The sequence below is a fragment of the Microcaecilia unicolor genome, chromosome 2 (genome assembly GCF_901765095.1).
Source record: "Microcaecilia unicolor chromosome 2, aMicUni1.1, whole genome shotgun sequence".
Classification (NCBI taxonomy): domain Eukaryota; kingdom Metazoa; phylum Chordata; class Amphibia; order Gymnophiona; family Siphonopidae; genus Microcaecilia; species Microcaecilia unicolor.
In genome coordinates, this window is record NC_044032.1 from 45,780,430 (window position 1) to 45,793,069 (window position 12,640).

The 12,640-nt window shown below is 43.6% G+C and overlaps 1 protein-coding gene across 1 annotated transcript in view; it reads right to left on the bottom strand.

Annotated features, from left to right (window-relative positions):
• The window catches only part of LOC115462861 (haloacid dehalogenase-like hydrolase domain-containing protein 2), a 61,769-nt gene that overhangs the window by 36,904 nt on the left and 12,225 nt on the right, over positions 1–12,640 (bottom strand). The window contains exons 2-3 of the mRNA XM_030192915.1: positions 5,084–5,188; positions 3,122–3,330 (exon numbers count right to left, since the gene is read on the bottom strand). Coding sequence (XP_030048775.1) covers positions 3,122–3,330; positions 5,084–5,184 — 310 coding nt within the window. The 5' untranslated portion in view covers positions 5,185–5,188. The remainder of the gene's footprint in view (positions 1–3,121; positions 3,331–5,083; positions 5,189–12,640) is intronic.

A 12,640-nucleotide genomic window follows, 5' to 3' on the forward strand; every position in this document is an offset into this window, starting at 1 on the left:
TTTTTGCGGCCAAGACTCACTAAGTGAAAAGCTACGAGAATGGTATGGGATTTGCGTTCCAAGACGTATGACCAAAGACTTGCTGACCTGAACATGTATACCCTGGAGGAAAGGAGGAACAGGGGTGATATGATACAGACGTTCAAATACTTAAAAGGTATTAATCCGCAAAAAAATATTTTCCGGAGATGGGAAGGCGGTAGAACGAGAGGACATGAAATGAGATTGAAGGGGGGCAGACTCAAAAAAGATGTCAGGAAGTATTTTTTCACGGAGAGGGTGGTGGATGCTTGGAATGCCCTCCCGCGGGAGGTGGTGGAGATGAAAACGGTAACGGAATTCAAACATGCGTGGGATATGCATAAAGGAATCCTGTGCAGCAGGAATGGATCCTCAGAAGCTTAGCCGAAATTGGGTGGCGGAGCAGGTGGGGGAAGAGAGGTTGGTGGTTGGGAGGCGAGGATAGTGGAGGGCAGACTTATACGGTCCGTGCCAGAGCAGGTGATGGGAGGCGGGACTGGTGGTTGGGAGGCGGGAAATACTGCTGGGCAGACTTGTACGGTCTGTGCCCTGAAAAAGGCAAGTACAAATCAAGGTAAGGTATACACATATGAGTTTATCTTGTTGGGCAGACTGGATGGACCATGCAGGTCTTTTTCTGCCGCCGTCATCATCATCATCTCTGAGGTTTGGCAGATCCTGCAGTGGTTGGAGGGAGTTCCTCCCTTATCTATATCTTCGTCATCAGTGGCTCCAGCTACCCGCTCTAAACCAACAGTGGTCGAGAGTCCTGGATAAAACACAGAAGACGCAGTGGTTCCCTTTTGCTGGGATTCGCTAAACTTTGACTTCTTCGTAATGTCAATACATCTTGATATCTGTTGATTGCTAACTTTGGAGCTGCTGTTTCTCTCCTTTGAAGTGACATCCTTCTTTGTTGGGGTGTATTTTTGCTATTTGCAAAAGTTGGTTTGAGATCTAGCCTCGGGGATGCTCTTTATTGTATTCAGTTATATACACTGTTAAGAAGGAAATATGGTTATGTGAATTGCTATGTTATTTGAACTATATGTTTTGTACAAGAAATTTATTTTCCACTGTTTTTCTTCTTGCGTTGTGGGTGGAGGGGCGGGGTGAGTTGGACTGGGGTTGTGGGTCAGAACTTCCATTTCCTTGCAATGTGGGCTTCAGCTTGCTTTTGTAGATGGTGATTTTTTAATTTTTGGGCTGGGGGGAGGGCAGTTCTAGGCAGCTGGGTTTTTATTTCTGTTGGCTGGAGTGTTTTTTTGTTGGGGAAGAGAATAGTAGTACTTTGGGTTTTTTTCATGCTGGGGGAGGGATCTTTTTCTATTCTGAGTGGGATGTTTATTTTCTTGGGGGGGGGGGGGGGAGTTTTCCATAGACTGTGTAATTTCTTTGCTTTTATTTGTCGATAGTTTATTAGACATGGGGATTGACCTTAAGATTTTAACTCTTCTAGAAGGAGACATTTAGTTTTGCAGGAAATCAGATCAAATCGACCCCAGGTTGTGAAGCTGCAAGAGACACATTTTAATGTGGAACATGAACCCCTGTTTTGTGATGTTCAGTTTTCTAAGATGTCATTTGCTTCTGATGGTTCTGGAGCAAAAAAAAAAGGGGGCGCTGAACATGCCTACTCTCCGTCCCCAAATATGCCCTCAGCGCTAAAAATATTAAAATTATTTATCGCATGGGAAGTGTGCATACATGCGAAAACTATAGTGGGATGCCTCAGAGCGCTCAACGGTAGGCACTTTTAACTTGTGGCAACCACATGCTAGTGCTTACCGCGGCTTTGTTAAAGGGCCCGTTAGTATTTAAAATCTTATATGGTTACTGTCCTTATTTACATACTCAGTTAATAACTTTTGCTGTTTCTCAGAGAAACTCTTGTTTACATTCTGCATTGTTACTTATTTATTTGCTGCATTTGTATCCCACATTTTCCCACCTTTTTGCAGGCTCAATGTGGCTGTGGCTTACATTATGCCGCCATGACAGTCGTCATTAGCGAAATAAGAAGAACAAAGTATTATTTCGATTAAGGTAGATGGAATTCATGAGAATTAGAAATAAAGAAATAATTAATACATTACAAGATATGCAAAGAGTAACATGACAATATGATTAAAGTAACCAATTTAAGGAATTCAGTGTTGATTAGTTCTAATATAGATGTGAAATAAGTTTTTTAATGAAGAATTCTTATTATAGGTCTTGTTGAATAAGTTCGTTTTCAGTGACCTCCGGAAAGTTGCTAGATCATGTGTTGTTTTCAAGGTGTTCGGCAGTGCATTCCAACGTTGTGCGCAGATGTAGGAGAAGTTGGATGCATATAATGATTTGTATTTGAGTCCCTTGCAGTTAGGGTAGTGGAGGTTTAAGAAAGTACGTGAAGAACTTTTAGTATTTCTTGCTGGTCGGTCTATAATGTCTGACATATAAGTCGGGGCCTCTCCGTGATGATTTTATGAGCTAAGGTGCAAATTTTGAATGTAATTCAGTCTGTTAATGGAAGCCAATGTAATTTTTTCCTAAGGGGTCTAGCACTTTCATGGATTTCTAACTATTAATATGGTTCGATATAGAAGACTCTTGGATAGTTTGTTTATGTATCAATCTAGTAAAATTTGGAATTCCATTTCTAAACAAATTCATACTGTTCCAAAGTATCTCTGGTTTTGTAAAACTCTGAAAACATACGTTTTCAATATATTTAGTTATTTTACCACATTTATATCCCACTTTTTCCCACAGTTTTGCAGGCACAAAGTGGCTTACAATGTACTGATGAGGCTAACGCCAGATCAGTTGTTATACAAATACAATCAAATTAAATAGGATAGAAGGAACAGGGTAAAAAAGAAAAAAGTGAAAGGTTAAAGAGTCTAAAATGGTCCACGGATAAGTCATTAGGAAGGACTTTAGGTTATACGTTGAAACCATAGAGAAGACTGTCCGAGATATATCTTAATATGTGATCTGATAATTAACTAAAAGATTTCTGTATTTCAAATCTTATTGTAACCTGCCTGGATTCCCTGCTGACATTGAGAAAGACCAAAAAATATAGCATGAATTCTTTGTTCAGGCACTATACCTTCAAAGTCAGGAAGAGCACTATTGTCCACTAGTAACAGGGGTCTGACATGCTTTTGTTCAAGAAGATTTCTAGCTGCAGTTAAAGAAGTGAAGATCTCATCCTCGGTAATGTCAAATTCCAGTCTCCTCAGCCTTTCCAGGAGGGTCTTCTTGCACTCTTTGGTTGTGTTTGTCACGAATTTAATGGCAACGGGAGAATTGCGCAACCTAGGCCAGAGAAGGGAAGGAAAAAAGTACATCACCTATCAGGAAAACATCCCATGACCAGTAGCGTAGCTACGTGGGGCCACGGGGGCCTGGGCCCCTATAGATTTGGCCCTGGACGCCCCCCTGCTGACAACCCTCTCGACCTCCCCTCCTGCCCCAACCTGCCGTCGCCTACCTTTGCTGGCGGGGGAACCCAACCCCCGCCAGCCAAGGTCCTCTTCTTCCGGCGCAAGGCTTCGTTCTGTTTCTGCGAGTCTGATGTCCTGCACGACGTCAGACTCACAAAAACAGAACAAAGCCTTGCAGATCATCTGCAAGGCTTTGTTCTGTTTGTGAGTCTGACGTTGGACGTGCAGGACGTCAGACTCACGGAAACAGAACGAAGCCTTGCAGATCAGCCAGCAGTTGCTGGCTGATCTGCAAGGCTTTGTTCTGTTTGTGAGCCTGACGTTGGACGTGCAGGACGTCAGACTCAAGGAAACAGAACGAAGCCTTGCAGATCAGCCAGCAGTTGCTGGCTGATCTGCAAGGCTTTGTTCTGTTTGTGAGCCTGACGTTGGACATGCAGGACGTCAGACTCACAGAAACAGAACAAAGCCTTGCAGATCAGCCAGCAACTGCAGTTGTGAGTCTGACGTTGGATTGCTGACTGATCTGCAAGGCTTCATTCTGTTTCTGTGAGTCTGACGTTGTACATGCAGGACGTCAGACTCACAGAAACAGAAGGTTATCAATAGAAATCAAACAAAATAAAACATGGAAAAGAAAATAAGATGATACCTTTTTTATTGGACATAACTTAATACATTTCTTGATTAGCTTTCGAAGGTTGCCCTTCTTCGTCAGATCGGAAATAAGCAAATGTGCTAGCTGACAGTGTATATAAGTGAACAAAACCTTGCAGATCAGCCAGCAACCTGCACTCCTGCGCCGCACTCCCACCCCTCACAGTCCACTTCTCTCTTCCTCCCGACACCTTTGCTTGCCTCTACCTGCATTCGTGCAGGCCCCTCCCCTGTGCGCTCCCCTCTTCTCTCACTCTACCTGTCCCTTGTGGCCTTCCAAACTTACTTTTAATGCTGCTTGCTGCTCACCTGCCTGAAGCCTCTCTCTGTAGTGTCCTGCCCAGAAATAGGAAGTTCTGTCAGAGGAGGTGGGACGCTACAGAGAAAGGCTTTGGACAGGTGAGAAGCAGCATGCTTTCACTGCAGAATTAAAGACAATTTTGGAGGGCCGCAAGGGGCATGCAGGAAAGTGAAAGCACAGAAAGGGGGCTGCAGGGACACGTAGAAGAGTGAGAGTAGGGAATGGTGCCCATGGAGAGGAGATGGGGAGAGAGGAGAGGAGGGAGGAGATGGGGCCCATGAAGGAAGAGGGAAGGGAGGTTAGACAGATTTGAGAACGAAGAAAAATGGAAGAATAGTGAATAGAAAGGAGGCCCTGGAAACAGAATTTAGAGCACAGGGAAGCAGATCTGAAGACAGGGAACGAGACGATTAAAAAAATAGATAAAAATCACGAAAGGTAAGAAAAATGATTTTATTTTTAGTTTAGTAACTGAAATATGTCAAGTTTTGAGAATTTATATCTGCTATATTTTGCACTGAGAAAGAGGGTAGCGCTTTATACAATTAATTGTGAGATTAAAAATTTTAAACAATGTGCAGCCCTAATTGTGACTGTTCCCAATTATCTTATACTTACTCTCTAATTTAACAACTAGAAACATATTTGAGGAAGAGGCTTAACTTACCTTCTAAGGGCTTCCTGGGCACCAGGCACAGCTGAATCTTCAATGTGCAGTGTGCCACTGAGATCCACCAAAACAGCTTTCAGTGCCCGTCGTGCTGCCATACTTCTGGTGGGGACCAAAACACAACACAAAGTCCAAAGAAACACTTTAAATCTTGAAATGAAAATCATGACATTACAGGTATGCTTTGAATACATCATTACCCATGCACTGCAGAGGTCTAGTCCTGTAGAAACCCAGACTCTTTGCTGGCTATCATGATACCTTTCATTAGGCCGAGCTAAGAAGTATCCAAAGAGGCGGCCCAACCCAAGCTTTTGAAATCACACAGGTCCCTTATCTGTTGTTTCAACTGAAAAATGAGCTTGTGTAGCTTCTATTCAGTCTTACTTGTACCTAACTTGCTCCATTTCCTGTTGACCTGCACACATTAAGGTATTTTTGGAAAATGTGCTTGTTGACGTGGCTGGTAGGAAAGAGGATTACTTGCTCACTTGCCTGTCTGGAGCAAAGGTGGCAAATTTCATATGTCTCCTTGATAAGATGGAAAACACTGCCGCCAGACTCATATTTGGAAAAACCAAATATGAAAGTGCAAAACCCTTAAGAGAGAAACTTCACTGGCTCCCACTCAAGGAACGAATTGCATTCAAGATCTGCACGATTGTACACAAAATCATTCACGCAGACGCCCCAATATACATGCTAAACCTCGTGGACCTACCTCCCAGAAACGCAACAAGATCATCCCCCAAATTTCTCAACCTGCACCCCCCCCAGCTGTAAAGGACTAAAATACAAGCTGATGCATGCCACTACCTTCTCTTACATGAGCACACAGTTATGGAATGCATTACCTACAGACCTGAAAACAATCAACGAAATAACCATCTTTCCCAAATCTTTGAAGACACACTTCTTCAACAAAGCCTACAATGAGAACCAATAACCTACTACTACTACTTAACATTTCTAGAGCGCTACTAGGGTTACGCAGCGCTGTACAATTTAACAAAGAGAGACAGTCCCTGCTCAAAGAGCTTACAATCTAATAGACAAGTGAACGGTCGGTCCGATAGGGGCAGTCAAATTGGGGCAGTCTGGATTCACTGAACGGTAAGGGTTAGGTGCCGAACGCAGCATTGAAGAGGTGGGCTTTAAGCAAAGACTTGAAGACGGGCAGGGAGGGGGCTTGGAGTAAGGGCTCACTAATCCACCTCACCAATCTACTCAGTTATGAAAGCCCACCTTCTATAACTACCCTAATCACTCCCTTCTTTCTTCCCTACTTAATCTCTGCACAATACTAACTGTATCTGATATCCTGGAATGACAATGTTAATAAAACTATGTAAGCCACATTGAGCCTGCAAATAGGTGGGGAAATGTGGGATACAAATGCAATAAATAAAATAAAAAGATTTTAGATAGTGCCAGGGAGAAAGCCGGCTGACTTAGTACATGTGGGTACCAACTACCAACAAAAAAGGTGTGGGAGGGAAGTTTTGGAAGCTGAGGCAGGAAGTTGAAATCCAGAACCTCCAGGGCAGCATCCTCAAAAATGCTCCATGTTTCACGTGCAGGATCCAAGAGGCAGGCAGAGCTCGAGTCTCAATGCATGGATGAAACAGTGATGAAGGGAAGAGGGATTTAGATCTGTTAAGGGCTGGGCAATATTCTGGGGAAGAGGGAGCCTATTCCAAAAAGATGAGCTCTACCTTTCACAGGCTGAAACCAGGGTTCTGCCACTAACTTTTAAAAAGAAATAGCAGCTTTTAAACTAGAACACGGAAAAAGCTGAAAGTCACTCAGAAGCATATGGTTTGGCGTAAAATAACTTTGAAGGACACTAAAGGAAGTTAGGGCATCCCAATGGAGAGGCTGCGGTAAAAGCTAAAGTAATCAGGTTGTCCTAGATACAAACAAAAGTTACATTTTGAAATGTTTGTATACAAATGCTAGAAGAGCCAGAGTATATTATAGCACTACGGGCTCCTTTTACTAAGCGGCAGTAACCCCAACGCGAGCTTACCAATCGCTATAATGGAAGTACCGCCAGGCTACCACAGAAGCCCCACGGCACTTCCCACCCCTACCACGCCGTCATTTCCAGTGCTACAAAAATGTATTTATTTTTGTAGCGCATGGGTGGCGGAAAGGGCTTCCTCCTGCAGGAAAGCGAGACCTTCCCTTTTACCAGCTGTGGTAAAAGGGGGCCTCTGCACACGTGTAAAACACACACCAACGCCAGCCTCCTTTTGCTGCAGCTTGGTAAAAGGGGTCCTAAGTTGAGAGGGAGAGAGTAATCAAGGTACCATAAGAATTGGATTTTTACCACATCTCAATTTTCCCAGAGTCACCAACCAATGGTAGCTCAGTATCACAGGTTACAGACTTCCATGGTATACGGATAATGCTGTTTGTGAACAACTTTGCAAGCAGCATTATTCTACTGCTCTGGAAGTATGGAGCCACAAAGTTGCTGCCTGAAACTCTCACGAACTTCTTAGAGGAACCAGGGCACACTCGCTGAGCTGCCTCCTGAGATCTCTCTCTGCAATGACAATCCACAGCAATCAGAATGTTCTCCTAAAACATGACACCCCCCACCTTCTCAAAGTACTCTCTTTGGCCTTTATGTAGAAACTTGGCCCCCTAGCGGTAGTACCATGAGATTACCACTAGGGGTTGTGGGTGGCATTTGGAACCTGCTACTGGCAAGGGCAGGAGGGGCCTGGAATTGTTCCTGTCTGACCACACTAGAGACAAGAGGTGCTTGAAAAGATGTTGGGAGGGGGCCTTCCAATTGGAGGGCGAAAGAGCTATCATCGGTGTGGGGGGGTGGGGGGGAGGGGAAAGCCAGCCTCTCTTGGGAAGCACTGGCTTCTTTAAGATGTGGCTCGGGAGCATCGGCTGCACCCCTGTAGCCTGTTGCTCCTGGGATGGAAAAATAACCCAGATTTTGGCTGTCATTATTTTTCTAGCTATAGCGTGGCTTGCAGCGTTCACTGCAGTAGTGAAGCAAGACTGCTAGTGTTCTCAGCAGCTATTGGGCACCCCAGCACGGTCTTTGGGCAGCAGTAAAAATGCCTTAGCTACTGCAGTGACAGAATTAGGAGACCACTAATAAGACTCCTAGGTAGGTCCTGGGGGAGGAGGGCTGAAGATGATTGGGCTCAAGGGATAGGACAGAGGGACTGCTTCGTCACTAACGACATCATTTTATTCTGGGCCAGCACCAAGTTACACGTAGTGCGTAACAGTGCAGGAGCACCCGCAGTATCTAGCCCTGCATGTAATGCTATGCCTGTGTGATAACTCTCTATCCTGTGCAGTTCACGCCCCTTGCTCTATGCTTACTGCATGTTAACTTTTGCTTTAAATGTGCAGTAAGTGCAAAGCTTACCACACTTTAATAGGTAGTACATTACAAATAAATCAGACAAAATAATTTTTTTTCACCAATAACTAGTGTAATGCCCCCTCAGGGGCATCCCTAGGTTCGGGTCCCAAGCTGGCAGGAGTCCTCTCCCGGGTCAGTTCCGTTGGTCCCTTGTATGTGTGGCACCTGGTGTCTCCACCTGAGGTAGATGGGTTTTGGCAGGTGAGATTTCCTTCCCTTCTCCCCACAAACACTTCTGTGAATTTAACTCTTAGGATTTTCCAGTCCTCTGATCTGTGACCTGCACTATCCTGACAGCATACAGAGCAGAGAAATCATTCTGTATTCACTCTTTTGGAACCTCAGTCCTCTTTTGGCCAAATCCTGTAAATCCCTCCCTCTCCTCTCAAGTACAGATATAGAGGGGAATTCTCTGGGTACTCTCGCTGTCTTTTAGCCCCTTTAGAATCCCAGCCCTCTTTGCACTAAATTCTGCAATTACAGACTTTCAGCAAACCTTTTACTTTATCCTATCCTATCCAATCCACTTTCCTTGTTTTCATCCCCCACACCACCTATCCATGAACCTCACTAAGCTTCCCTAGGCCCGCTTCACTTGCCCTCTCTAAGTATCAGGGTGTCATTTGCTCGACTACCAAAAACACTTCCTTTATGCCTGCATAGTTTGTGCCTCTCTTTAAACATACTCTGATCATTTATGTTTAGCAGTTATACTCATTGTATATGTACAATTTGATCCCACCTAGTGATCCCTTTTCCACACAGTAAGTTTGTATATGGCTGTGACTTCTGTCTTATAGCACACACTGAGATCATAGTGAGGTTGCTAGGGAGAATATAGTAACATAATTAATGATGGCAGATAAAGACCTGAATGGTCCATCCAGTCTGCCCAACAAGATAAACTAATTTTACATGGTATGTGATACTTTATATGTATACCTGAGTTTGATTTGTCCTTGCCATTCTCAGGGCACAGACCGTAGAAGTCTGCCCAGCACTGTTCTTCTACTAAAAGTTCTGAAGCTAACGTCGAAGCCCCTTAAACACTTCAGCCCATCCATATCTATTCAGTTATGATCAGGGAGTAGACCGTAGAAGTCTGCCCAGCACTGGTTTTGCTTCCCAATTACCAGCGTTGCCACCCAATGTCCGCTAAGATTCTGTAGATCCAGGGTTTTGCTTCCCAATTACCAGCGTTGCCACCCAATCTCCGCTAAGATTCTGTAGATCCATTCCTCCTAAACAGGATTCCTTTGTGTTTATTCCACGTATGTTTGAATTCCGTTACCGTTTTCATCTCCACCACCTCCTGCGGGTGAGCATTCCATGAAAAAATACTTCCTGACATTACTCCTGAGTCTACCCCCCTTCAACCTCAATTCATGTCCTCTAGTTCTACTACCTTCCTGTCTCCAGAAAAGGCTTGTTTGTGGATTAATACCTTTCAAATATTTGAACGTCTGAATCGTGTCACCCCTGATTCTCCTTTCCTCCAAGGTATACATGTTCAGGTCAGCAAGTCTCTCCTTGTAAAGTCTGCAATGCAAATCCCATACCATTTTTGTAGCTTTTCTTTGCACTTCCAGTCTTTTTACATCTTTAGCAAGATACGGCCTCCAAAACTGAACACAATACTCCAAGGGGGGCATCACCAACGACTTGTAGAGGAGCATCAATACCTCCTTTCTTCTGCTAGTTATACCCCTCTCTATGCAGCCTAGTATCCTTCTGGCTACAGGTGTCACCTTGTCACATTGTTTCTTCACCTTCATATCCTAAGACACCAACACCCCAAGGTCTCTTTCCTGAGTCAAGCTTACTAATCTCTCCTCTCCTATTCGGTATCTCTCTTTTGGGTTTCTGCACCCCAAGTGCATCACTCTACACTTCTTGGCATTAAATTTGAACTGCTAGACCCTCGACCATTCTTCTAACTTTTGGAGATCCCTTCTCATTGTTTCTACTCCCTCCATAGTATCCACTCTATTGGCTATCTTCGTGTCATCCGCAAAAAGGCAAACCTTTCCTTCCAACCCTTCAGCAATATCTCTCACAAATATATTAAATAGAATCAGCCCCAGCACCGACCCCTGAGGAAATCCACTGCTCACCTTCCTTTCCTCCGAGGGGATTCCATTTACCAACACCCTGTGCCACCTGTCGGTCAACCAGTTTCCTATCCAGTTCACCACTTTCGGTCCTAAGTTCAGCCCTTTCAGCTTATTCACAAGTCTTCTGTGGGGGACCATATCAAAGGCTTTGCTAAAATCCAAGTAGATTACATCTAATGCTCGTCCTTCATCCAGTTCTTTGGTCACCCAGTCAAAGAAGTCAATAAGATTTGTTTGGAAGGACTATCCTTTGGTAAAGCCATGTTGCCTCAGGTCCTATAATCAATTGGCTTCTAGAAAGTTAACTATCCTTTCTTTCAGCAGCAACTCCATTATTTTTCCTACCACCGATGTGAGACTTACCGGTCTGTAGTTTCCCACTTCTTCCATGTCTCCACGTTTGTGAAGAGGGACCACATCCGCTCGTCTCCAATCTCGTGGAACCTCTCCTGTCTCTAAAGATCTATGAAATAAATCTTTAAGAGGTCCCGCCAAGACCTCTGTGAACAGTATCCTGGGATGTACCCCATCCGGCCCATAGCTTCATCCACCTTCAGATTCTCCAGCTGTTTATAAACTCTTTCTTTTGTAAACAGCGCAGTATCCACTCCATTCCCAGATATTCCCTCAGCAGCCAACTGTGGTCCTTCACCAGGATTTTCCTCCGTGAACACCGAAGAGAAGTAATTGTTTAGCACATTCGCTTTATCCTCCTCACTCTTCACATAGCCATTCTCATTATCTTTCAGTCCCACAATTCCATTTCTGTCTTTTCTCCTTTCTCCAATCTATGTGAAAAAGGTCTTGTCACCTCTCTTTACATCTTTAGCATTTTCTTCTTCCGCTTTCACTAGCCATATTTCCCTCTTCACTTCTTTGAGTTTAATCCGGTAATCTTTTCCGTGATCCTCTCGTTGCGTTCTTTTGTATTTCTTGAACAAAGCCTCTTTTGCTCTTATTTTTTCAGCTACTTGTTTGGAGAACCATATAGGCTTCCTGTTTCTCTTGTTTTTGTTTACTTTCCTTGCGTAAAGATCAGTCACCATATTTATAGCAGCCTTTAGCTTTGACCACTGATTTTCCACTTCTCCTATGCCTTCCCACACCAACAGCTCCTTCAGGTATTCCCCCATTTTATCAAAATCAGTACGTCTGAAATCCAGTACTTTGAGTTTTGTGCGTCCACACTCCACCTTCGCCCTTATATCAAACCATATCGTGCGATGATCACTATTACATAGGTGGGCACCCACCCGGATATTTGAAACACTTCCTCCATTCGTGAGAACAAGAAAAGATACATTTCAACTGGCAGCCTGTCTCCAACACACAAACATGTCCCATTCAAAAACCCCTTTATTGAGGGAGTTTCAATAATTAAACTCAGAAACTCATTATCAGAGACCATAGTAAAAGCAGCCAGTGTGGCTTTATTTTAAAAGTCTAGACAAATTCCTGGATGTAAAGTCCATAAACCATTAAGATAGACATGGGGAAAGCCACTGCTTATTCCTGGGGATAAGTAGCATTGAATGTTGCTACTGATTATTAAGTGAACTGGATTAGCCACTGTTAGAAACAGGATATTGGGTTAGATGGATTAACCTAGTATGGTAATTATATTTAAAATGGAGAATTTTGCTGCTCAAGTAAACGGTGAGAATTCCAGTAAACTGGCCCAAATTTCATCCACAGTTATCAGATTTAGCAACTTAAGTCTATCAGACCCTAATAACAGTCTGTAGTCATTCCTCACTGTATAAGGGGGGGGGGGGGAAGAGACCCCCATCTTCTACTCAAAATGTAATTGTGTGCACCAGGGAAACTAATAACAACAAAATCATGAGGTCAAATAGAAAATATTTCCAACCCCAATATTCTATAAGACCGTTTAGAATAAAATCTAGTCAACCTGCAAACTATCATTTTATTTTACTAGTGAGGTCAACAGTGACCAGCATTTTTGATACAAGTCCACGAAAACAACAGCGCTCTAATCTTTAGTCTATTCCTGCTGATTCTTTTTAATTGATCATGTCA